The 27,988-nt window shown below is 46.4% G+C and overlaps 1 protein-coding gene across 1 annotated transcript in view; it reads left to right on the forward strand.

Annotated features, from left to right (window-relative positions):
* Positions 1–27,988, forward strand: part of DIP2A (disco interacting protein 2 homolog A) — a 637,392-nt gene that overhangs the window by 489,855 nt on the left and 119,549 nt on the right. The window contains exons 30-31 of the mRNA XM_069225498.1: positions 3,575–3,705; positions 17,106–17,274. Of these exons, the coding sequence (XP_069081599.1) occupies positions 3,575–3,705; positions 17,106–17,274 (300 nt within the window). The remainder of the gene's footprint in view (positions 1–3,574; positions 3,706–17,105; positions 17,275–27,988) is intronic.

Here is a 27,988-nt window from a genome sequence, read left to right on the forward strand (position 1 = left end):
AGTGTAATGCAGGCTTGCAAAATAGTACCTAACTGCATGTGTCTGTCACTAAAACATGGGAACTGTTTTGTTTTTTAATTTACATTTTACATTATTCTTAGTGAGCTATAAAGTGTATACAAAGTGTGTACCTTTTGAACAGAGCTAACCAAGGCTTTGTGAGCCTAGTGATTTAAAGTGAAAACACAAAGTCTTACATTTAGGGTCCTTCATTTGGCACTTTGTCGAGTGTAACTGTGCCTTGTTAAAGTTATGTCCAACTGCATAGTGCTTCAGTCTAAAAAGTAAGTTGTATCAACACTTACAAATGGCAACATGAGCTTTGTATTATTTTGCCAGTGAGCCTACAGCCAGCCTTAATGCTTTTAAACGTGTGCATTGTTCAAAAACCCATTTTCACCTAAGTTAATTTGGGGGGGTAGATAGGAAAGTGATTTGTGTAGCACAAATGAAGTGAAGGCAAGTAAAACCCAATTGTTATATAGAGTTTTAATTATTTTTTTAGATCACAAAGGTGACATTCATAAAAAATGTTACATTTCTGTTGCTAAGTTAATCAAGCTCCTGATGGCCTTAATAACCTTCCCTGCAAGTGAATAACCCTGGTGTTCGCAGGTAATTGTTGTCACAAACCCACCATCGTTGATGGGGGTTCCTGCGACCTCTCTTTATGCATTCCTGTCATATCTGCTTCATTGTGATAATGAGATCCAAAATGCATGCCCTCTTTGATGGGACAGTGTCTCTTAGCTTAAGCATAACTTTCACTACAGATGATGGGTGCAGATGTGCCCAAAAAGGATAAGGTAAAGCGAGCTTTAGGGAGGTGTTTTGAAAGAGAGGCTCAGCTCTGCCATTGTGGATGTCTGTGGTATTCTAGGATACATTTTACCATAAGGTGCATATCAGAGAAAGTCACAGTGAATTCAAAATAAGAGAACAGTGTGCAGAATTTGTATCTGGATTCGCTCAGAAAGATAACCAGACATACCAAAGTACTATATTTAAGACATGTTGGATAAATCTTTCCATTTGAAGAGCTAACTCGAACATAAGATCAAAGATGAACTGCTCAAAGAAATCACATCAACAGCAAAACTGAACTTTTGCATGCTGACTTGAAGGAGTTGGGAAAAGCCCCATCTCCTCCCACCCTCGCAGTTTAATCACATGGTCTACTGTCCCAGCGTTATTCCCTGGAATCTTTGAACTTTTGTAACACAAGGAGGGAAGGTGCCGAATGTTTGAAACCGCAAGCTATTTGCAGAATCAATTTGAAGATTTGAACATTTGCTTTCAACAATATATTTTTGAAATAATTATATTTGCTGCACATGAGTGATATTATTTTTTGGGCATTAAACATTTTCCTAAAAAATGGAACTGACCTGCAGTAAAACTATTCACTGTGGGCATTATTTGGTTTCAGTGCCAAAAATGAATGTAACACTGGACCATGAGTCTCTTTTAAAAAAAAAAATCACAGCCAGGCCGCTAATGTAATTCAGATTATTTCAGTTTCAGAAACTGCTTTAAGTACACACACATTCCAACTTCTGTTTTTGATATCTATTGATCAGATTTGCTTCATTCTGCTGTCATCATGCTCATTACTTTGTGTTTTTTGCTACATCAATTAGCTGGAGAGTTTTTTCACGTTAATTTTCTGCCTTTAATTTGATTTTTATGTATTATTTCCTGAATCTGTCACATTTGCTCTGAAAGAAGCCTGACTGTGTGTGCAGTCCTACCCAAAGTAGACTCTGGATGTATGGAGAAACCTGCTTTCGTATTGGTGAACTTTGTGAGCTCTTAGCCTCATCTCACTTCAAGATGGTAGAAATGCTTGCAATAAATCTAGCCACTGATAGTTGCTCGAGGACCTTTTTAATCCATCATTCCCTTGCACACCATACCACCCCAGTTTGGACCCAACCATATGTAGATCAGCCTTCACCCTGCTCCATTCATAACAGTACAGCCCAAAGTGCCTGGAACACAAGCAACCCAAGACCGGTATCTATGCTTCGTGATCAATAAATGGTTTCCGACAGCACTACAGGGAGTCAGTTGTCGGTGCTGGCCCACGGTTTCCATCTAAATCTTTGTCTTAGAGGTAAGTTGCAATGATGTACGGGGTCATATCCGTGCCCTGAAGGTGTTAAGTCCTGTATCTTTGTTTTAACTCTTCTTTTCACTCATATGCGAAGTAGTCATTCTCTTTTTCTAAGGTGACGCACTAACTGGACATTTATGGTACTGAGGGTCATTTACTGTGTCCTACAGAATCGGCGATTCTAAAGCCCTTGTACAATAGGTCTTGGCTGTTCATGCTCACTTTCCTGAGACAGACAAGTGGGAATAACTTTGCGAAGAATAACGTTTGCACCTTGAGTGCACAGATATAGTCTTCTGGCATATCAGTGGTAAATAAGAGTACCAGCCCACAGTACTGCTTGTTAACCGCATACTTTCCTAGAATTGGTGCATTCTGAAGCTGAGACTTAGAGGCATTAGTTTTAGTGAATGAGTGGGTGGGTAGATCAGTGGGTCTTTAGGTCAGTGGGGGAATTGTTAGATGGAAGGTGAGAGGATCTTGAAGGATTAGTTGTCATATTTGTTGGTTACATAAAAGGACTTATTTGTTGAATTTGCAGATTAGAAATGGGTAGTACAGTAGCAAATGGATTGTGGGGGTGTTATTTGCTCTGTGGATTGAGACAGGGTCAGTACTTGGTGACCGGGGATGTAAATCCAGCAGAGAAGGACAGTTTGTTGCCTGTCTGTGTGTGCAATATCTCTAGTAGTCTGAACCTTGAATTGATATACATGTTATGTCTTGGATCCACAGTCATGTAACATTATTAACTTAGAAACCTGGGTACACGAATAGGGATGACTGAGGAACCGAGGTGCATATATGGCATGGCCTTTGGATGAATATCAGATTAATAAATGTGGTGTCTGATAATCCCAGATGCATACATTAGGTATGCTCTGGATCCCAGGTGAATGACTAGCAGGAGCTCAGATATCCTGGTGACTGGATGAGGTTGCCGGATCCTGCAAGGAACCACACATTTTCCTGAGTGTTGTATTTTAAAAGCATTGGCACTAACCTGGATGTACTTCTTTTGACAACAGTCCCCCCTTTCCCCCCACCCCCTACTCATTCTTCAGTGGAGACCTCGCCTACTCATGAGCATTCTTGTATTCTACCACCTCAGTGAGACATTGTGGCACATGTGTTATCCATACATAATTTCAGGTCTGTTTGGTAGATCTTTCGACAGAAGCTTAGCTAGGGGCATTTGTTTTCTTTAAAGAGGTATTAGTAACATGGCACTGTCAGAAAAGACTCCACAGAGGCATCCGGACACTTGTAAAGTTTTCAGCAGACTTAAAGTGGTTTAAAATTCATTTCAAAAGACCATTATGGGGACTGACTGGAAGTCCCATCTTGCCTCCTGAATTGTATTTCTCGAATGAAGTTGTATGAATGGATATTATTCGAACATGATGAACAGGCCGGCTCTTAGTGTTAATTGGCCCCTTCTCCTCTCCTCATTTGCAGATGTCGCATGCAGCCACCAGTGCCTTATGCCGCTCCATCAAGCTGCAGTGTGAGCTCTACCCTTCCCGACAGATTGCCATCTGCCTTGATCCCTATTGTGGTTTGGGCTTTGCACTTTGGTGTCTTTGCAGGTGAGCTCTCTGAGATTTTTATTATGTTCTCCTATCTGACATTTCCTGTACATATGCATGCATTCAAAGTGCCAACCAAAAGAGACTACCAAGGTGAGGGATCATTTTCCTGCCAGCGGCAGCACTTTGAGACCCGACTTTATCTTGGGGTTTTACCTTCACTTTAACTGAATTAAATAAATACAGAGATTAAACTATCCTACCATTGACATAATATAAAATTATAAAAGGTAACCTGAGATTATTCTGTGATGACATTACGACACAGCAAGACCATTGTTGCTACCAATGGCATGATCTTATGTCTAAAGTCCCTAGGAGTGTAGGTAGTTGCACACAACGGACATATGGTGCTCAAGGGACTAGATCATGTGTAAGGCATTAACTAAGAATGTTTAAAATACACAACCAGTTAGTTAAGGGTCAACACTGCTTAAGCATTCTTTTTTAGCTTCTGGGCAATATCTGATGTTTAACCTCCAGAAAGGTTGTCTTACGAATTCCTTACTGCTGTGAGTTCTTGGCAATTGCAGACTATGTGGATCAGTGTCTCTTTATCAGCTTTACGCAATTGAGTACCATGTCTGTCTCGCTTCTGAGGCAGATCTAATTAACAGTCTCTTCCTCTCAATAGAGAGCAGTAGATGCCAGTACTTTTGCTTTAGGTTGTTGTTATAAGAGTTTTTAACCAAGTTATGCTTCTGTTTTTTCACAGATTGATTGATCTTAAGAAAAAATATTAATTTTGTTTGTCTTAATACTAGTTTTTTTGTCAGTGGAGGTGGAAGAGACATAGCCCAGGCAATTCTAAATTGCAAAGTCTCTAGAGAGGCATCCGGGAATAATTTCCCTGGGTTCTTAATTTCAAGATTATTTATGACCTGGCCCAGTGGATACTTCAGGAGAACCTCCTGGGGCCTCTCTAAATTTAGTGCTGTTGGAAGTGTGAAAAAGCATTCACAATGTATGCAAATTGAATACCAGTCATACTTGAACTTGTGAAGGACAATCCAGAAGCACTAATAGGAGCCTGTAGGTATGACATTGGATAATGTCTAGCTATTTTGCACATGTTCTATTAAAGATAACTCGCTCAAAAGTAAGTGTAGGTGTACGTTTTGCTTCAAATTACTCGCAATACTGGGTTCAGTGCTGTGACAGATCTTCCAAATTAATTGTAGAATATAATTATTTAGTGTTATGGATGTCAGTTTCATTGCCACAACTGCCTCTTTGTACCCCTCACTCATCCACCAAAAAAACTAAATATTAAAATCCATTTATGTTTTCCAGTTCATTCGGATTTAATTACCAGCCTTCATTCTTGTAGATTTTACACCCGAAAATTACCACGTTTTTTCTTGTCATTATTGTAGGAAACTAGCTCTTTATATAGTGGACCAAAAAGAGGTACACTGCGTAAAGAGTCCGAGCAAACCCCAAAGGAATTACAGAGGAATAAATGACAACCCAAATGCTCTCTTTTGTGGTAGAGTTAATGAGCAGTTAGGCATATCAGAGGGTAGTGCTAAAGACGTATTGCACACACACATAGGCAGTAAGTGGAACACACACTCAATAAAGAAATCCATCATCAATTTATAACAAATAATACGTACTTTTATATTAATTTTGATACCAAGATCATTGAAATTGGGCAAGTACTTTTTGAGTTATGAATTTTTACACTTTTCGAAAGTTGACACTGCAGGTTTTGTAGCGGTAATGTAACCCTATGGGGGAAAAACATATTCTGCATACTGGTACTTAGCAGCGACTTACAGGACCAATCTTCTGTAGCTAAAGTAGGAATAGGGCATGGTCCACGGCAGCACCAAACAGGTCACTTCAGGTGGTACCGGGGCATCCAGATGAAAAGTACTTTTCAGCATTGGCTGCCCAATGTTATCCTATGGGGAAAAAACAGACACTGCTATGGGCACTTAGCAATGGCTTACCGGACTGTTCTTCTGGACGTGAGGTGAGTGTGGAGAACGGTCATAGGCTACACCATCAGTTCACCTCAGTGGGGGCTTGGGGGTGCCCTGGGGTGTCCGGGTGCAGAGGTGGGTTATGGCATCATATGTTCCATTCGCTTCAATGTGAAACGGTCCAGTCACAAAGTTTCTGCAAGCTCGGCCTGGAAAGTCAGTCTAGGGGAACCCGCAGGGGGGCTCAACCCTAGAAGTCCTCAGACACGTGGGGACACCATTGGTCCACTCCTCAGGCATGGGGCTGTGGTGCAGTAATGTCTTTTGGCATAGGCCGGGTGCTGGAGTTACTCGTGGTTGGAGGGAGGTCTGCAGAAACAGACTGCAGATGCTGCTGTGAAGTCCACAGTGGGCAGGCACAAGTTGGGTTTAGTCTCTGGCGGCCTGGGACCTACGCTGGCTCAGTGGGTCCACTTCAGCTCGGGCTAGGCTGCTTGGGTGCAGTGGTTCTAACCAGAGTCGGGTTTTTGACAGTCCGGGTCCTCACAGCTCCTCTGCTCCAAGGAATTTCTTCTTGATGTTTTGCGAAGCAGCTGGAGCTCTTCCAGTTTCTTGGAGGCTGCAGCGGCAGGACAGGTCAATTGCTTCTCTAGGCTCGGGTGCAGCAGGCAGGCTGGCAGGGTTGGTGCCAAGTAAGTTGTGCTCCTTGGTTCTCAGGTTCAGCAGGCTTCTTGTCCACTGCTTCGTTTATGTCCAACGAAGATCTGAGGTCCGGGTATCAAGGCATCCCCTAATTACTCAAATTAGGGGGCATAAAGAGGATTGATCAGATTCTCGTTTGTTGGTGGCAAACTGGCTAGACCTGGTCAGTGAGTTCACCAGCAGTTGATAGTTTTCAGGAGGCACCTCTAAGGTGCCTACTGGGTTCATGTATTAATAAATCCATCACTGGAATCAGTGAGGGTTTTTTATTAGGAGATGTTTTATGCCAAACATCCCTATTTTCAGTGAACCCATCATGTAGCTGGGGAACTCGCTTTAACCACTGTCCTGCACATGTATTTCATATGGATTTCCTGCACACTTATTATGTCTAAGAATCGACACAGACCTAGCAGGGTCATTTCTGCCTTGCAGATATGCCACACATGTAATAATATGCATCCTGCCTTAGGGCTGTAAGGCCTTCTGTAGGGGTGACTTACAAATGTTATATGCAGTGTTTAAGGGACATGGTACACAGAATGTGTGTCATGTTGTGTTTTCACTTCTAGAGATCAGCCTGAAATGTCTGTATAGGTTTGGTGCTGGATCCCTCAGAGTGACATAAGTTGTGCTGTAGCTCTTAGGGAGCCTCTGGAGTGCCTGTATCCTAGGTACTAGAGGTACCACTTACTAGGGACTTACAAGGGTGCTACAGGGCCTGGTCACTTGGAGATCAAGTGACCAGGTGTCTTGTTTTGAGGAAGGAACACTGGCACTGGGGCTCTGGTTGACAGGAACCCAATGCATTTCAGTCAGAGTTGCATCAACAACCAGGCAAAAGTGTGTGAGTGGGGGGGTTACTTTAACCGCAATCCAGCTTCCTACACAACTGCAATGCCACCCCACACCTCTCCCTCCACACCCACCAAGCCACAACCTGGGAGTGTCTTTAGTCAGTCAGGGGAGGAAGAGTAAAGAAACAGGCTAGTTCGTTGCAGGGCCTACTCTGCCTTACATCCTTCTGTCCGGCTCATTTCCATTGGCAAACTGACCTACCTCAACAGTGTGAGGATCGCATTTAAAATGCTATTTGTCTGCTGTTTTAGTTTCCTCTTTCCTTCTCGTCTTTGAGATTATAGGTGTCCACCTCTGCTAAACCTATCTTAGCCAGGGCAACACCTAGCTTACCCAGAGAGGTCACCTAGAACTTGAGCAACCCCACCAGGACCTAGAGGGTCAAGGGGCCAAGCTTGTTAATTGACATGGGTTGAGGCCACCATGCAAAGGACAGTGCAGCTGTAAAGGCTAACACCAGCAGAGGCGACTGACAGCTGTCGGTGCCCAGAACCACACCTTTAGCTCCTCACTGGCAGGTGAAGGGGCTAACTTAACATGCTTCATTGGGTTCAGGGGGCCTGTCTGCTGTTTAAGAGTGGGATTTTACTACATCCAGTAGCGAACACCCTTCTTCCACTCTTCCTTATGTTAGCTGAGGGTCCACCAACTCATGCTTAAGAGCTGCCTGACTAGTCAGTGCTTCTTGTGAGTCAGGCTGGGCTTCATTAGGGCCAACTGTGGCGTTCTCCTTAGTAGAATCTCCTGAGCTCACTGAAACTTTGTCTAAATCTGTCCACCTTTCCTACACTTTCTTCTTTCCCTTTTCATCTGGGGCCTACTTGCACTGACTGCAGGAGCAGCACCTCCTGAATCCTTGTGAGAGGACTGGCACTGAATTAGTTCCTCTTTTGTGCTCAGACCAACCTATCAGAGGTCGTTTCCAAGGGGACAGTCAAGGGGGATATCTGTATTAACTACCACCTTTCTACAACTAAGGGATCCAGCTATCTATAGGGCACCAAAGCTATAGGCCAGTCAGTGACCTCCCCTGGGATAATCCTTACTCTGGCAGCCTAACCTGAGATATACAGGGTTGAGAGTACCAACCTGCCATGCACAATGGTGTGACTGGCACAGATATCTCTCAGGACAGTGGTGGGGATTCCATTCACCAGTAGGTGTTGGAAGTGTTTACTCCCCTCTGGAATCAACTCACATTTAGGTCCCACTTTCCAGTTAAAAGCTATGAGGACCTCCTCATCTGAGGAGTCATCATCTAAGGCTACACTGGCAAACCTTGTGGGCACACTAGTGGGTTTGTTTTTTGGACAGGAAGTGTCCTTGGTTTGATGCCCTGTCTGTTGATAGTCAAAGCACCAAACCTATGTGGCATCCCAGTTTTTACCTAGGTATCCACTTTTGATCTTTTAGGTGTCTTGAAGGCCACCCTCCTGAACAGATTTTTGTGGGCCTACAGAGAATTCCTTTTCTTTGTTTTTAGAGTGGTCCACCTTTTTCTTTTGGAGGGGGGGGTCTTCCCTGACCCTTTCTTTTGGTTCCCCCCCCATGACTTTTCTTGAACACTGCAGTTTTTTACCCATTGATCAGCCTTTTCCTCCCCAACTCCTGGGGAGTGACTGAACCCAGGTCTACTAGGTATTGATGCCACTTTTCAAACAAACGGTTACTTAACAGATGCTCTTTCATAATCAAATTATAAAGCCCATCATAATTTTTCACTGGACTTCCTTTAAACCAACCACCTAGTGTTTTCACTGAAAAGACTACAGAATCAACCCAGGACTGACTCAGGGGTTTTTGAGTCTCTCTGAACCTGATTCTATATTCCTCAGTGGTGAGTCCAAATCCCTCAATCATGGTATCCTTCATGAGGTCATAGGACTCAGCATCTGTCTTATCGAGTGTCTGCACTTGCCTGAAAAAAGCTCCCAGAGTAGAGAGCACGTTTTGCAGAATTTCCTCGTGGTCTTAGCCCTCTTAAAGGCTGAGAACCATTTGGTGATATCCTCACCCTCTACATATTTGGGGACAATCACTCTGGTGGGGTACTGTCAGAAGTGCTCCCAGTGGTGGTACTGTCAGAGGGAGTGCTGAGGGAATCATTCTCTTCCTCACCCTCCTCTCCTTCCCCAGTGGGGGCTTTTTTCTGCCTTGGCCCTATCATTTTCTGCTAGCAACCGCTGCTTGTGTGTTTAGGGCCCATGGCAAGTTTCCATGCTTGGCAAAGGGCGTTAAGTTGGACAAACTGTAGGGGCCCAGGGTGAGCTCCTGGGAGGGACCTGCTGCCTCAGACATGGTTTTTAAAATAGTTGGGATCGTTTTAGAACCGTACACAAAAATTCCAAGTAGTTTTAAAGGTCTAACTTACCTTATAACTTTTTAAATTTCTAAACACAACAGGACCGGGGGACGTAACCAAGGACCTAACAAACCAGATTCGAAATTTGGAAAAAATGCAGAAATTTGCAAACTGAAAAATTATTTTGGCAACTGAAGTCAATTGTGGATTCTTTAGTAGAGATCATAGTTCTTCCCACCACTATACCACCAATGTAGAAAGCTGGTCCTTAAGATAGTGGACCAAAACGAGGTACACTCTGCAGAGTTCAAGCAATCCCTAGAGGTATCACAGAGGCAATATTACATCCCATATGCTCTCTTTTTGGGTAATATGGTCGAGCAGTTAGGCATATCAGATGGTAGTGCTAAGCATGTAAGACACCCACTCATCCAGTAAGTGCGACACATTCAACAAAGTAATCTGATACCAATTTATAAACATAGCACATAGTTTATATAAACTTTGATACCAAGATCACCGGAACTTGGTGAGTACTTTTCAGGTTATGAATTTTTAGAGTTTGCAATAGTTGACACTTTTCAGATGCTGTAATGTTATCTTATGGAGGAATAACAAGCACTGCATGCAAGTATAGTACAGCGACTTACGGGTCCGATCTCCTGGACTTGTGGTAAGTATGCGGCAAGGTCCAAGGCCACACAAACAGGTTACCTCAGCCCCCACTGGGGGCTGGCGGGTGCAGGGATGCAGCTCAGTATCAGGTACCCCATGTCAGTCTCTGGGGATTGGTCCGGTCACAAAATTGCTGCAAGGTTGGACTGAGTCCAATTATGGGGTACCCACAGGGAATCTCGACCCTTGATGTTCTTGGGCATGTGGGGACACTGTTGGTTCACTTCGCCTCGGACTTTGGGGGGGCGGGTGCAGTGGTGTCTCGGGTGTAAGGTCCGGTGCTGGAGTTCCTCACAGTTGTGGAAATGGGGGAACCACAGAAACAGCCTGTAGGTGGGGACTAGGGATCCAGTCTGACCAAGACAACAAGTGGGCTCAGGTCTGACAAGGCTAGGAGATGTGGGGACATCCTTGGTCCTCTTCTCCTTGGTCCGGGGCAGACTGGTACAATGGTGTCCTGATGCACGAGGATCATGGTCTTCAGGTCACTCGCTGGGGCAACAGAAACAGGTTGCAGACGCCATATTGAAGTCCACAGTGGGCAAACTCAAGTTGAGCTCTGTCTCTCCAGGGTCTGGGGACCACGGTGACACCGTTGGGCCACTTCAGGTTGGGCTAGGAGGCTTGAGTTCAGTGGCGATGTCTGGCATCAGGTTTGATGCAGTCCCGGCCCTCACAGTTCTTTTTCGGGTGCCTGCAGATGCAGGGGAGTAACTCCTCTACTACCAGGGAGTCCTTTTTGGCAATTTGAGAAGCACTAGCAGTCTCCCACTTTCTTGGAGGCTGCAGGACATATCTTTTGCTCCTTTAACGCTGGGTACAGCAGGCAGGCTAGCAGGTTGGCACCAAGTCAGCCGAGCTCCTCAGTTCTCAGTGTCAGCAAGCTTCTTATCCACACCTTTTTTCTCAATTTAGAGGGCTTAGAGGGGAGTGAAGGGCAATAGCCAATGGGCTACATACAGTTGGGGGCACTCTACCTTTCAGATGACCACTTCTGGTAGGGGGTGGCATCACCCTGCCTGGAGTTCCTAAATTCTACCACACACAAGATGGTGGAATTTCTAAAGCTGAGTGCATTTCAGACTGGCCACCCTAGAGGTGTGTCCAGCCTGGAAAGGCAACACGCCTCCCGCATAGCTAATTTTCCTGCCTGTCCTGGTGGTTGATAAGCCCTGGGGTTGAGGGGCCAGCATCTCCCTCTGAGAGAGGCCAGATCTACAGACCAAAGGTGGTGGCCTTCTTTGATGCCTCCTGCCTTGGGATGCAGATTATCCTGTGGGGAGGGGTGTGCAACACCCCAGCCTGAGCAGGCTTTTTTTCCGACCTCCAGAGAGCAAAGACTCTCACCCTTGGAGTTCAGCTTCTCATCTGTTAGTGGCAAGCAGGCTAGAACTAGTCAGTGAACTTACCATCAGTTGGTAGGTTTTCAGAGGGCACCTCTAAGGTGCCCTCTAGGAGAATGTATTAATAAATCACTGGATTTAGTGAGGGTTTATTAATATGAGATGTATGATGCTAAACATACCTGTTCTCAGTGAAGCTAACAAGTAGCTGGAGAACTCGTATTGACCAGTGTCCAGCACATGTATTTCAAATGGCTTCCCTGGTCATTTACTATGTCTAAGAATTGACAAAGACATAGCAGGGGCCCATCTGTTCTTGCAGATATCAAGCTGCAAGGGTCTCCTGGGTACCCTGGACTATGCCCCATTCCCTCAAACTCTGAATGTGGTGACCGATGAGGAGAGAAGTGTGTGGGGATATCTGAAAGAACAGATGTGCACCCTGCCTTAGGGTTGTAAGGCCACCTGCAGGGGTGACTTACAAATATTACATGCAGTGTTTAGGGGACTTGGTACACAGACTGTGTGCCATCTTGTGTTTTCACTTTTAGGGAGCACCTTTTCACTCAGATTGCAATGGCAGTTTGCATGAGTTTGGTGCTGGACCTCTCAGAGCGGCATACGTTGTGCTGCAGGTATTAGTGACCCTCTGCAGTACCTTGGCCCTAGGTACTAAAGGTACCACTTACTAAGCACTTACAAGTTTGCTGCACTTGACCCGCAAGTGCCAAGTGTCTTGTTTTTGGGTAGGAACACTTGCAACGAGGACCTGGTTGTCAGAATTCTGATGCACTTAAGTCAAAGTTGCATCACAAAACAGGCACAAAGTGAGGGAGTGCGAGGGGGGAAGGGTCTCCACCAGAACCCAGCATCCTACAGTGAGGAATATCCCAATGTCGAGCCAGGGGGCCAAAGATGAGGTAACAACCCTGTGGGTTGTAGAGCATGGCAGTACTTCTGGAACAGAAAGCAAACATTCAAAATAAAATACCCTTTCCCCAGCTCCCACATCTCTATATTTCTCATTTCCCTCTCCAAAGAAGCATCTGTCACCCGTCCTGAATAAAAATATAGAACCAAGTATGAAATCATGGGGAGAGGAATACCTAGGCATGCAGAAGTGCCCCCCACCTGCTGCAGTCTAAATCAGACAACAAAATAATTGCATAGGATAAAGATGTGCTGGCGTGCTAGCAGTATCTTACTTGCAGCATAGGCAGCCATTCAGAAGGTTCAGCTGCAGGGGGATGTGGATCTGCCCAGACCCCGTGGGCAACATCTCCCTCCCTCTCCATCATAATCAGTGGTAGCTTTGGCTTCCACAGGCCCCGTTGGGGACCTTTGCGGTTGCTTGCTCTTCGCCCTTTCCGCAAACCGGTCGCCCATCTGAGATGAATCCGAGGGCCCCCACAAGCTGGGGTAAGGCACATGCGGATGCTGCTCAGTCAGCCATGTCCATGCCTCTTTCGATGACTCAAAAAATAGAGGCTTAAATTGGTGAATCACTGTCTGGCAGGGTACAGCAGCATGTTGAAAATACACAAGGTGCAGATTTTCACCTTGACCTGGTCAAAGGATTTACGCTGGGTCCTCTACCCTGTAAGTATAGTCTGGGAAAACCAATTTGCGTCCTGATAGGAATAGCAGTTCTTTGGCTAGACATGCGCCCAGTAGAACCGCATCCTGTTCCTTGTAGTACAGAAACTTGGCTATTAGTGGCCTGGGAGGGACCCCCGGTAGAGGCCTCAAAGCCAAGGAGCGATGCATCCACTTATTCACAAAACAGAATTAAATGTTTGCCGGTCCAGCCAGGACAGGAAGCTGTGCTCCTGAAAGTTCTCAGTGTTCTGGCCCTCCAAACTCTCGGGAAAGCCAATTGAGAGAAGGTTATTGCATCAGGCCCTATTTTTGGCATCCTCTGTACGGTCCCGAAGGAGCTTCGTGTCAGGGGACAGGCGGGTCACCCAGGGGTGTGGTGGTCAGTGTTGTGGTCCAGAGTTCTGCTGTTAGGTAGAGACTGCATCATGCAGTCTGTCAAAGTTCAGAGGCCGGAGGGCCATATAACTGGGTTTTGTGTTTTGTTCAGTGCATGTGGCATTGGAGTATGTGCCCAGGTCAGAAGCTTGCCAGGACAGTGATCGCGCCCAACAGGCAGACAGGGTGCCTGGTGGTGGTGCCACAAGAGGAGGTGCAGAAGACATCCAGAAGCCCCCACCCTCCACTCCAGGGAGCAGATTGCAACACCCCTCAACCAGGGAGATCGTGGACCCTCACTACATGCCACCCTGCTCACCTGCCTCTGCCTGGACCTCAGTCCAGCCCCATCCACCAAGATGCTGCAGCTGGCCGTATATGGTTGGTCACGCACAGCCAAATCTAATGACGCAGTCACTCCATCGAGGCAGCAAGGACAGCAAGGCTCCGATCTCGGCCCCTGGCTTCCACTGGCCCAGTTGTAGCCTGCTCGCCGTGGCTCCAATCTTCCGATTGGGGAGTGCACAACACCAAAGCGCTGGCTGGGGAGACAGCTGTCAGCCCTGATCTGCCATCTTAGAAGCTATGTGCCTCTGGCCTCTTCTCGGCCCTCCAGGGCCCCACAAAAATACTCCAGAGGAGGTCTGCAGGACACAGCTGCGGCCCAGTGGGAACGCAATGGTCACCCCCGCAGTGAGGTATACCAGCATGCTCGAATGGTGGTGTTGGAGCAGCCGCAGCGGGAACACTAAAACTCCTGCCGGCCATGTTGGCTGTCCGGGCCACCTCCCCCACCTTGGAAGATTTAATGTGGGTAGGACTAGAACCTTTTCACTTGACCTGCAGTCTCTGGCTCAAAGGTTTTTCCTTTCATCTACATTGGCGCTCCATGTTGGTCCAACACCCAACGAGGTGTTGTCAGTTCCAAGAGAGAGGGAAGTCTTGCAAGGCCCAGCAGCACCCCTCCTCCTTCCGCCCTGCACCAAATGGAAAGCTTCTTTTGCTCAGCCTTTAAGGAGCAGTAGCAGCCAGTTGGAAAATAGATATCCTGCTTTTTGCAACCACAGCATGCCATAACATCAGAACAATGGATCCAGCAAATTGTAGAGAGGGAACATGTCCTACCCTTTAATCAGGCTCCTTCTCAAAGTCCCTGTTCATTCAGTCAAAGGAACACTTTGGATCCTTTAGCAGGCGATGTCAGCCCTGCTGCAAAAAGGAGCAATAGAGTTGGGACTAGAGCAGGCAATTGGGCAGGGGTACTATTCACTGTACTTTGTTGCAACAGAGGACAGTGGTCCTTGTCCGCTTCACAGCCTCTTTAACTTAAACCACCACAAGGAGAAATTTAGGCTATTAGGGCTGCCTCTCCTTTACCTCCATGGTCAGTTGTCCCAGCATAAGGGAAATCATGCGTAACACCAATACTAACTTCTGGGATGCTGTTACTGACTTGGTCTTGTGACTGATGAAAGAGCGCCTGTCTTGTGATATGTCCTTTCGCCCAGCAGCGACCAAAGTCCTAATGGACTCCTAGGGGAGCATCTGAAGAAGCTGAAGATCAGAGGACTTTGATCTCCAGGAGCAGACACTTCACATCAGTTTGTTTCAAACGCAGGCACATTTGCCTTGCCTTGAAGGCATTCCAGCCCTCATTTTGTGGTCAGTCCATTCAGATCTTGACAGACAACATACCTGCAATGTGATATATCAGCAATCGGGGAGGAGAGTGGTCTTGCCCTTCTTTGTTCGGAAGTGCTTAGCCTTGGGCATGGGCTTACTAGTATTGCGTCTAATTAGTTGCTGACCATTTGGCCAGCTCTCAACATCAAAACTGACAGTCTCTGTTATGTTACCTTGCCAACAATGAGTGGCATCTTCACCAAGAGGTGGCACAGAACATCTTTGCCCTGTGGGGCATACCTCAGGTGGACTTTTTCACCACCTGGGAGAACACCAGTTGCAGGGCGCCTTGGGGGATATGTTTTGGTCCAGGTGGAATTATCCACTCAATTATGCAGTTCCTGTTGCCATTATTATTGGCACAGACTGGCTGGAATGGGTGTGGTGCAAACCTCCTGAGACACTTTGTCCACTTCCCTGTCTTCCATTGAGGCCAGACCGCCTGTCCTCGTCGGACGGGCAGGTGCTACTGCATCCCAGTCTCCAGATCCTCCCCCTTCATACCTGGAGATTGAGCCAGGGCACCTAAACTATTTTCTTTGGATTTGACAACGTTGTTCTGCCAGTTCATCGTCCCTTCACAAAATCAGTCTATTGTGGTTAGTGGAATTTGAATCCTTTAAGGCACACCTGTCAGAGGTCTTCAGTTTTGCATTGTCTTTGGCTAGTAGGATTGTGCATTGGGCGCTATCAAGGAATCTAATTACTGCCTTGTCTGCATTGGGCACCATCAAGGAATCTAATTACTGCCTTGTCAGCATTTCCCTGCCTTACAGACCAGCCATCCCTTTCCAAGTTTCCAATTATAATTACGTTTTTGAAGGGACTGACAAACTTGTTTCTGACAATTCCCTTTATGATGCCCACTGGGACTTAAACCTGGTCTTGACCTTTTTGATGGGGCTCCAGTGGAGCCCCTTCACAGTTGCCATGCCAATTAAGGTTGTTCATGTTGTTGACAGTTTTCCTCGTGGCTAGTACCTCAACAAATCACATCAGTGAGTTGCAGGCAGTGACTGGATAACTGCTTTACACATGTTTCTAGTACAGATTCTCCCCTTACCTGCCAAGTCTATTGTCAACTTATTCCTAATGCCATTAGACTGTGAAATCCGAAGTATTGTGGCCTCTGGATATGTGATGAACATATACACCTTACTGGCTGTAGTGCAGACATCACAAAGAAGTGGATGGGTTGCTTAACCAAGGAGGTTCAAATATTCTGTTATATGCATATTAATACAGCTACCTTTAATTCTTACTTATGATTTCCAGTGAGTGAGAACTATAGTTACAGGGAGTAATTGGCTTTGCTAGACTGATGAGGCTCTGGAGTCAGTGTGACTGCAGAGAGGCTCTATGAAGGAAGGGTTTGCAGATCTAGTCAGGTAAGAAAGAAGCTGAAAGTTTTGACTTGCAACCATTGGCATGCGCAGTTAGCAGAATAACCACTAGTATTATTTCATCATCAGATTGCCACACCTACAGTAAAAGATGGAAAGCCTCCTTAATGTATATCCTTCCTCCACTTCCGGCTGCTGGTTGTGAGTTACATGCCATTTGGAACTCTTACAAGTGACGATGTGTAGAAATTTAGAGTGAAGGCAGTGCCAACTTTCATCATAAACCTATTTCTTGCACTTTATAGGTCTATATGAACACTTCTTATTGCACTCAGAATGAGCACATCAAAAACAGCATTGACTGTGCATTATGCTTCATCAGTAATACAAAATAAATGTTACCTAGATTGTAGCAGTAGCCGCCATACAGTACAGGATTAGCTGCTATCCTGAGGGAACTCCTATATTAATGGCACCCTGGAGTAACCGTGCAGTACAGAGGCTTTACGGTCCCATTTGGCCTATGAAACGATTGAGAGAGATGTTGAACTTAATATGTACAGCTGAAATGTTGTCTCTTCTCTTTCAGCGTGTACTCCGGACACCAGTCCATCCTGGTGCCTCCCCTGGAGTTGGAGAGCAACGTGTCACTCTGGCTGGCTGCTGTCAGTCAATATAAAGTTCGCGTCACCTTCTGCTCTTATTCCGTTATGGAGATGTGCACCAAAGGTGTGGGTACTCAGACTGATACTCTGCGGGTGAGTCTCAGAATGGCAGTCTCTACAATGGTGTGCTTTTATGCCTTGGAGTGAGGCTCTGCAGTTGAGTGCTATTGTTCTCCAACTGGTACTCTGTGGATGAGGATGCCTTTAGTCTCAGGCTGGTGCTGTGCAAATGAGTGTGTGCTAAGTCTGTGAAGAAAAAATTTGTTCACTACTGAGGCAACTTCAGATAAGTATGAGAGATGTTATGCAAGGGAATGTGCTTTGCAATTCTCAAGGATGCTGTGCAGGTGATCTCCTGCTGCAACTCAGACTGATGCTCTGTCAGTGAGTATAAATGGTGTGCTGCTATTTAATGCAATCTAATTTACAAGCTGGCGCTCTGCATGTGTAATTCTGTGCAGGTGTGATTCGGTGCAGGTGTATGCTTTGTCTAGTACTTGTATGTGCATGTTGTTTTTCAAACTGGTGCTTTGTACATGAATGGCCTTGTTTAAAAAATGACACATTGCTGGTGGATGTGTGCTGTGTAGTGTTGACAAGTGCTTCACCTCTGCTCCAGTGTTGATGGACCTCAGGAACAGAATACATACTTTGGAAAACTGCTATTTTTTGTGGGATACAATAAGGGATGAGGTGGGGCACAGGACTCCACATAACTTAAATTGATGCCTATTTATGTAGGAATGCGCACTTTGAGGATTGCCCCTTGCAGAGAATCAGCCACTTTAAAAGATGGAACATTGGGCTGAATTTTTTGAGGGTGAGTTTGCAATTCTTTAGTGTAATGCATACAGTAACTGCAAGGGCTTCAATGGCTCAGTACACAGCCAGCAGGATCTCACTCCCAGTGGAGAAGTTCTGGAGCAGTGATGGCATGCAGCATTTGGGAGAACTGAGATAAACTAACCAGGAAAAACAAGAGGCCAGTGCACCACTAACCCTACCCTAAGAATGGATGTGAGTTCCCAGGAAATCAAAATTAGTACCAGAGTCCGCAAATGTAGATTACTAAATTTAATTAGGAGTATGTACTCTGGGGCAACGTACTACAATGTATTGCTCTTGACAACTGGGAGACATTCTGAATGTGAATGGAACTATTTTGAAAATAGCAGGGCTCAGAAATGGTCATGAATACTGCATCCTGCTCCACTGCCTCCAGAATGCTTGCCTTAGCAGAAACCAGCATCCATGTAGAACTGTTAGGTATGAAATTGCCTTCAACTCTGTAGTTTACCCTCCTACCTTCCCAAAGAGGATTCATACAAGTGCCTCTTGGAAAGAGGCACAAAGAGAAGAGAGATGAAAGTTCCCTGCATAGCTTGGTAAACTGTGCTATGCCACTTTGTAAATGTGTTCTGAATATACCTGTTTTCCCCCTTCAACTCCACAACCATACTAATCCACTGGAGGTGCTACAGGTTTTTTTGTATTTTGTTTGTTACTGGAGCTGTTCTATGTCAACTGAAGGACACACAAAGTATGCGCCCTTTCTGAAAGAGGTTGACTACATCAACCTCATCTCGTCCACATCTGCCTTAGTGCAGAGGGTACGGTATGTGGGAAACATTTTGCACAAAATAAAACTCTGATTTCGTTTAGAGGTGATTCTTCTCTTTCAAGAAGAAATTACTTGTTCGAGGAATATGTTGCTGTAGGCCCACATGCTATACATACTCCTTCCATCTAGTGTGGGCCCATGTGTGCAGTTTGGTTTTCTTTGAAGAAGTTTTCTCGAGTTACAAGGCACAGTGACTCCATCTATCGCTGGTAATACGCAAGAGCAGCTGCTCCATTGTTACATAGTTTTCTTTCTGCCGTCTGGTTTAGACGTGTTACTAAGCTCTGGCTTGACACCCTTTGGTGATCTTTGGCCCTTCTCGGTTCCACTCCCTTCTGTCGGTATTGTTCTTCTGTGCATTGCTTGCCTACTAGTCCCAGTCATGGATTGGGGTGACTCCAGTATCCCAGTATGGGCTCTCCCTCTCTTTTTTTCCATGGTAAACATGTCTCACCTGTGGTAGAACTGGGGCCATTCTGCTATTGCCCTTGGTGTCTAGCAAATACCGCTGGGCCGTTTTGCACCAGGTCTGAAACCACTGCCACTCCTCAGAGCACAACAAAGCCTCCTGCGACACCTGCTACTTATTTAGTTCCAAGAAAACCCTTCAATATTGTTGGCCTCAGCATCTTGAAATGTACAGGAGTAGTGAAACGACCATGGACATCTTTAGTTCCCAGGTCCTCGAGGGTGAACCCCAGCTGGAGCCGTCAGCCTGACCTGGAAATCAAAAACTTGCCTCCTGCCCAGCATGCCATCAATATTGACCTTCCTCTCCTGCCTCCCTGGTACCAATCACATTCTGAGCACCTCCTTCCTAGGGGTCAGACATCCATCCTTGAAGCCCTCTAACAAGCTTCTGCCACTGCCTCTCGGCCATGGTTGGCACTGAGCACGCCCCTAGGACAGTATGCCTAGCCTCATCTCAATGCTGAAGAAGATACTGAAGCTGAGCCACTGGGTGCTGACCACCCTCTCTGAGTCAACAGCTTCTTCGAAGCAGCATTCAGAGCTGAAGCCTTCAGCATGAAGTCTTCTATTTGCATCAACAACGCACATTAGCCCTGAAGCACTATGTCTAAACCTGCCTCCTCCACTGGCTATGTCAAACCTTTTCTTCAGCGGCCGCAGAAAGAACTCAACATCAGTCATCTTCACATCCTGATCAAACCACACACTTGACTCATCCTCACCCAGGCATCGGCACCAAGGATGGCACCAAGTGCAAACTCAACTTCAATGAAGCTCTAGACCTGCTGCCACAGCCCAAGAGCAAGAGGAGATACAACATGGCAAGCAGCTCTCCACCATTGCCTCGTCCACCTCACCCCTCCTTCCCCTCCCCCACTTCTGCCTACTGATCCCCGTCCCTTCTCTCCTCATTGGTCACCACATTCAGAGTTAGAGGGGATGGGGGCACAGTACCCAGGAGACCCTTATGGCGTGAATCTTTGGGCTGTTCCCTAGAATAATTATGATGTGGATCCGCCAGACCCCGATCTTTATCCTGCCCGTCCCTCCCGCTAGATGACACCACCACCAACCATGAGGTCCTCAGCAGGACGGCCTCTTCACACAAGGTGGAAACACATATGAATGCCATTGTGGAACATTTCCTGATGCAAACCCTCTTCTCCTCTCAGGGTTGTCTCCAATCCCCCCAGTGCTGAATTGAATGCTCAAACAAGCTCCTGATATTTTCAAGTAACAAGTAAATGTGGAAAAAAAAATATAAGGCCCCTCTGTCAGACCTGGTCTACACCAAAGGCCAACTTCCCCCCAACTCTTTGGATTCCACTCAATCCTTAAACGGCATTGATAATACATCACCGCCGGATAAGGAAAGTAATTAGATTGATGCTGCTGGCAAATGCGTCCCTGCTTAATAGACAACCCACTGGGGCATTGCAAATTATTTAGGATTACTTTCCTGATATGACAGAGTACACTGGGATGAAATGAAGGGCCTCCTCCAACACCTTCCGGATAAGTACTGCAAAAGAGATCAAGAGTTGGTTTCTAAGATAAACTCACCTCAAACACCACTATACGCTGTGTACTGGATGCTGCTGACACTGTGGCACGTGGTATTAATTCCAGTGTCCTCATCCATAGCTACGCCTGTCTCTGTCTCCTTGGCTTCAAGCCAGACGTCCAACACCATCTCTTGCAGAACCACCTTTTAATCTTTAGGCCTCTGGGTCCAGGAGCCAGTTTTGTAGTATCAGTCAGTGATTTCCTTGAAACATGCATGTAGTTTCGCAACTTCACCATTTTAGATGATTTTAATTATACTTAGAGGATTTATACACTAGAGAAACGGAACTCATTGACACTTTGAGCTGTTTCGACCTCAAACAATTGTGAACACAGCCACGCACTCCGCGGGCCATGTCCTGGATGGTATTTTTTTCAAGTAACCTGGACCTGCAGCTGGAAGCTGTGCTCTTGCTAAAATAGTCTAATCACAAAGCCATCAGTTTCATTTTAAAACTCTTGACTCCAAGTATATTAGGAAATGCAGTTTCACAGGTCACAAAATCCTGGGCCTGTAACAAAATTAATAAAACCCAACTCATTGATAATCTTAGCAGCATCACAACCACCCCTCTCCGATGACTTTAATCTATTTGCAGCCACGTACACAACTCAGAGGTCACAAAGCTCGCCCCTCTTAAGACCTTCAAAAACCATAGAAGTAAACCTGCTGTCCTTTGGTGTCCCACCCCCAAATTACGATCACTTAAACAAAAATGCAGAAGACGGGAGAGAAAATGGAGACAACAACCATAGCCTGGATTAAAGAAACCAATACAAACAATTTATCTAAGAATACAAAAACTTGATTATCTTTGAGAAACACTATTTTACTGAGAAACAACTTAGCAGAAAATTATATTAAAGAACTATTTAAAACAGTTAATATTCTCTCCAATCCCAACACTACCAAGTCTCTGACACCCAATCAATCCCTATGCTATAAATCGTCGAATTTCTTCCAAACAAATGTAGAGGGGGGGGTGTGTGTGTGTGTGTGTGTGTGTGTGTGTGTGTGAGAGAGAATTTGATTCTAGCCACAATATCACTCTTGTTGGGTCCAAAACTGAACCACTAAGTACCAGGAATAGTAAGCTCAGTGAGTTCCCCCTCTGGAAGGAAGATGAGGTGATTAAACTTACTGAAATCCCCAAGTCAGATGTTCCTTTTGATAGTTCCACTCTCTATAATGTTTGTTGTTCCCCTGGCTAACTGATTCGCTCTCCAGTTCATAAAGTTAGGAACACAGGAGTAATTTTTTATGCGAATCTGACATTCTCAGATCAGATAAATAAGTGTCTGATGGCATGTGTAGCTACAGATTTATCCTGCCATCTAGTGTTGGGCTCGGAGTGTTAAAAGTTGTTTTTCTTTGAAGAAGTCTTTTCGAGTCACGAGACCTGAGGGACTCCTCCCTTTTGGCTCCATTGCGCATGGGCGTCGACTCCATCTTAGATTGTTTTTTTTCCGCCATCAGGTTCGGACGTGTTCCTTTTCGCTCCGTGTTTCGGTTCGGAAAAGATAGTTATCAATCGGAAAATTTGACGGTATTGTTTGCGCTCGGTACCGGGTTAGTGCTAGCACATCGACACCGAAGAAAGAAGAGCTCCGGCAGCCCTTCGGGGCTTCCACTCCTCGGCGGGGCCTGGTCGGCCCGACCGCGTCCATCTCCAAGGCTCATGGAACGGACCCCCTTCTGCCCCAACTGCCACGCTAAGTATCCTTATACAGACCAACACTTGGTCTGTAATCCGTGTTTGTCCCCCGAACACAAAGAGGATACGTGCGAGGCCTGTCGGGCATTTCGATCCAAGAAGACACTGCAGGATCTTAGAGCTCGAAGACTTCAAATGGCGTTGACACCGGCCGGACACCCCGACGTCGAAGAAGAGGAGACATTCTCCATTCCAGATTTGGACTCGGACGAGCCAGAAAGTGAGCAGTCGACGAGGCAACAAACTGTGAGTAAACCAGCCCCGGCAAAAACTCACTTGAAAATCATGAAGGCCCAGGGGACGCCACCGCCAACAGGCCATGGCTTTACCCGAAAACACGGTGACCAAACATCGGCACCGAAAAAGGCCTCCAAGCAGCTGAAGACTTCCGACTCCGATCGAGATACCGGCTCCGAACAGACTCGGCACGAGATACCGGCTCCGACCAGACTTGACACCGAGAGATTGGCACCCCGAAAGGCAAAAAGGTTTCCTCGGAACCGAAAAAGACTGCCGAAAAGGTTTCCGTGCCGAAACATGCAGCCTCGGAGCCGAAACACAGCTCCTATACAGACGAACAGGGCCTTTCCTCACAATTACAAGGCCACAGGTTTGAACAAGAACTGGGCATGGGAGAGCCAGACCATACCCAGAGGAGGCTCCATATACAAAAAGACACGGGAAAAATCAGAACTCTTCCTCCAATAAAGATGAAGCGGAAGCTCGCATTCCATGAGGCGGAAATGCAGCCAAAAGCAAAAGTGGCTAAAGAAAAAACACCACCACAGTTTTCTCCACAGCCATCGCCACCACACTCGCCACATCTGTTCCCAGTAGCAACACCCCCAATGATGCAGTCACCAACGCACACAGGGATGAGTCAACATGACCCGGATGCATGGGATTTGTATGATGCACCGGTCTCAGATAATAGTCCGGATTGCTACCCGGCAAGGCCATCACCACCTGAGGACAGTACTGCTTACATGCAGGTGGTTTCCAGGGCAGCTACTTTTCATAACGTGGTATTGCATGCAGAGCCCATCGAAGATGACTTCTTGTTCAATACCCTGTCATCTACGCACAGCCAATACCAAAGTTTGCCAATGTTACCAGGCATGTTAAAACACGCCAAACAGGTGTTTCAAGACCCAGTCAAGAGCAGAGCCATCACACCTAGGGTGGAGAAGAAATATAAACCTCCCCCTACAGACCCTGTGTACATTACACAACAGTGAACTCCTGATTCGGTGGTAGTAGGAGCAGCCCGGAAAAGGGCAAACTCACAAACTTCTGGAGACTCACCACCACCCTACAAAGAAAGTCGGAAATTCTATGCAGCAGGCAAAAGGGTGGCAGCACAGGCAGCCAAACAATGGCGAATTACCAATTCGCAAGCTCTACTGGCAAGATACGACAGGGCACATTGGGACGAAATGCAACACTTCATTCAACACCTTCCCAAAGAGTTCCAGAAACGTGCCCAACAGGTTGTCGAGGAGGGCCAAACTATCTCCAACAACCAAATAAGGTCAGCTATGGACTCAGCAGACACGGCAGCCAGGACAGTAAACACGGCGGTAACCATTCGGAGACACACGTGGCTACATACCTCTGGATTTAAGCCAGAAATCCAGCAGGCTGTGCTGAATATGCCTTTCAACGGACAACAATTGTTTGGGCCGGAGGTGGATATACCGATAGACAAACTGAAGAAAGACACTGACACGACCAAAGCCATGGGCGTGCTCCACTCCCCACAGAGCAGAGGCACTTTTAGGAAGCCGCACTTTAGAGGGGGGTTTCGGGCCCAGACCACAGGGCCTTCCACCTCACAAGTCAGACCCACATACCAGGGCCAATATCAGAGAGGAGGTTTTCGGGGACAATATAGGGGTGGACAGTTCCCTAAAACAAGAGGGAAATTCCAAAGCCCAAAAACCCCACAAACTAAACAGTGACTCCAATGCCACAAACCCCCACCACACAACACCAGTGGGGGGGAAGCTCAAAGATTATTACCAAAACTGGGAACCCATAACTACGGACGCGTGGGTCCTAGCCATTATCCAACATGGTTATTGCATAGAATTCCTATATCTGCCACCAGATGTGCCTCCAAGAGCACACAGCATGTCCAAACAACACTTAGATCTGTTACAACTAGAAGTCCAAGCATTGTTACAAAAGGAAGCAATAGAACTAGTACCCAACCATCAAAAAGGAACAGGTGTTTACTCCCTGTATTTCCTAATTCCAAAAAAGGACAAAACACTGAGACCCATATTAGACCTCAGAACACTAAATCATTACATTAAATCAGATCATTTTCACATCAAGACGTGATTCTCTTGCTCAAACAGGACTACATGTCAACATTAGATCTCAAAGATGCTTATTTCCACATACCCATACATCCTTCCCACAGGAAATACTTGAGGTTCGTAATCCAAGGCGTGCATTACCAATTCAAAGTGCTACCGTTCGGCATTACAACAGCTCCCAGGGTATTCACAAAATGTCTTGCAGTAGTAGCTGCTCACATCAGAAAACAGCACATGCATGTATTACCTTACTTGGACGATTGGTTAATAAAAACCAGCACTCAGCAGCAGTGTCCTACATAGGGAGAACAGGGCCCCTCAAGCCCTGTCTCCAAATATACTAGTTAGAGATGCTGCTTCCCTCACAGGAGGGACCAGCACCTCTGAAATCACTGAGGATAGCCTCAGTGAAGAGGACCTCCTGCTAGCCAGGATGGCCAAAAGATTGGCTTTGGAAAGACAGATCCTAGCCATAGAAAGGGAAAGACAAGAGATGGGCCTAGGTCCCATCAATGGTGGCAGCAACATAAATAGGGTCAGAGATTCTCCTGACATGTTGAAAATCCCTAAAGGGATTGTGACTAAATATGAAGATGGTGATGACATCACCAAATGGTTCACAGCTTTTGAGAGGGCTTGTGCAACCAGAAAAGTAAACAGATCTCACTGGGGTGCTCTCCTTTGGGAAATGTTCACTGGAAAGTGTAGGGATAGACTCCTCACACTCTTTGGAAAAGATGCAGAATCTTATGACCTCATGAAGGGAACCCTGATTGAGGGCTTTGGATTCTCCACTGAGGAGTATAGAATTAGATTCAGGGGGGCTCAAAAAACCTCGAGCCAGATCTGGGTTGATTTTGTGGACTACTCAGTGAAAACACTGGATGGTTGGATTCAAGGCAGTGGTGTTAATGATTATGATGGGCTGTACAATTTATTTGTGAAAGAACACCTATTGAGTAATTGTTCAAATGATAAACTGCATCAGCATCTGGTAGACCTAGGACCAATTTCTCCCCAAGAATTGGGAAAGAAGGCGGACCATTGGGTCAAGACTAGGGTGACCAAGACTTCCACAGGGGGTGACCAAAAGAAAAGGGTCACAAAGCCTCCCCAGGGGAAGAGTGTTGAGACATCCAAAAATAGTAAAGAGTCTTATTCAGGCCCCCAAAAACCTGCACAGGAGGGTGGGCCCAGAGCCTCTTCACAAAACAATTTTGGGTACAAGGGTAAAAACTTTGATCCCAAAAAGGCCTGGTGTCGTAGCTGTAATCAGCCTGGACACCAAACTGGAGACAAGGCCTGTCCCAAGAAAAGTACCACCTCCAACTCCACTCCAGCTAACACTGGAATGGCTAGTCTCCAAGTGGGATCAACAGTGTGCCCAGAGCAAATCCGGTGTCACACTGAAGCTACTTTAGTCTCTGAGGGTGGGGTGGACTTAGCCACACTGGCTGCCTGGCCTCCTAACATGTAAAAATACAGGCAGCAACTCTTAATTAATGGGACAAGTGTAGAAGGCCTGCGGGATACAGGTGCCAGTGTCACCATGGTGACAGAGAAACTGGTTTCCCCTGGTCAATACCTGGCTGGACAAACTTATCCAGTCACCAGTGCTGACAATCAAACTAAAGTACATCCCATGGCTATGGTAACTTTAGAGTGGGGAGGGAGTCAATGGCCTGAAACAGGTGGTGGTCTCCTCAAATATCCCAGTAGACTGTTTGCTTGGAAATGACCTGGAGTCCTCAGCATGGGCTGAGGTAGAACTGAAAACCCATGCAGCCATGCTGGGTATCCCTGAACTGGTGTGTGTCAAGACAAGGGCACAGTGCAAGGCTCAGGGTGAAAAAGTAGAGCTGGAACCTGGAAAAAGGGCCCAGCCTACCAAGAGAAAAGGAAAGACAACTGGGAAACCAGCTGCAACACCACAACAAAAAGAGAACCTCTCTTCTCAGGAAGAAGTTCTGCCCTCTGAGGGAACTGAGCCTATGGAGTTAGAACCTTATCAGGTTGAACTCTTAGGCCCAGGGGGACCCTCAAGGGAGCAGTTGTGTTGGGGCAAGAAACCTGTCCCTCTCTTGAAGACCTTAGGCAGCAAGCTGCTGAAGAGTCCAATGGCAAGAAAACTGGAACACATAGGGTCTATTGGGAAGATGGACTCCTGTACACAGAGGCAAGAGATCCCAAACCTGGTGCCACTAGGAGAGTGGTAGTGCCCCAGGAGTTCAGAGAGTTCATACTGACCTTATCCCATGATATTCCTCTTGCTGGGCATTTGGGACAAACCAAGACGTGGGAGAGACTAGTCAACCACTTCTACTGGCCCAACATGTCCCAGAAAGTCAAGGAGTTTTGTGTCTCCTGTACCACCTGTCAAGCCAGTGGTAAGACAGGTGGACATCCAAAGGCCCCCCTCATTCCACTTCCAGTGGTGGGGGTCCCCTTTGAAAGAGTGGGTGTGGACATAGTGGGTCCACTTGAACCTCCCACAGCCTCAGGGAATATGTACATACTAGTAGTAGTGGATCATGCTACTAGATACCCTGAAGCTATTCCCCTTAGGTCGACTACTGCCCCTGCAGTAGCCAAGGCCCTCATTGGTATCTTTACCAGAGTGGGGTTCCCTAAGGAGGTGGTGTCTGACAGAGGTACCAACTTCATGTCAGTATACCTAAAACACATGTGGAAGGAGTGTGGAGTGACTTATAAATTCACTACACCCTATCATCCACAAACTAATGGCCTTGTTGAGAGATTCAACAAGACATTAAAAGGCATGATCACGGGGCTCCCTGAAAAACTCAAAAGGAGATGGGATGTCCTCTTGCCATGTCTGCTTTTCGCTTACAGAGAGGTGCCTCAGAAGGGAGTAGGGTTCTCACCCTTTGAACTTCTGTTTGGCCACCCTGTAAGAGGACCACTAGCTCTTGTGAAAGAAGGCTGGGAGAGACCTCTTCATGAGCCTAAACAAGACATAGTGGACTATGTACTTAGCCTACGTTCAAGGATGGCAGAGTACATGGAAAAGGCAAGTAAAAACCTTCAGGCCAGCCAACAGCTCCAGAAGTTTTGGTATGACCAAAAGGCTGCAATGGTTGAATTTCAAC

This window comes from Pleurodeles waltl, chromosome 3_1 (assembly GCF_031143425.1).
Source record: "Pleurodeles waltl isolate 20211129_DDA chromosome 3_1, aPleWal1.hap1.20221129, whole genome shotgun sequence".
Lineage (NCBI taxonomy): Eukaryota > Metazoa > Chordata > Amphibia > Caudata > Salamandridae > Pleurodeles > Pleurodeles waltl.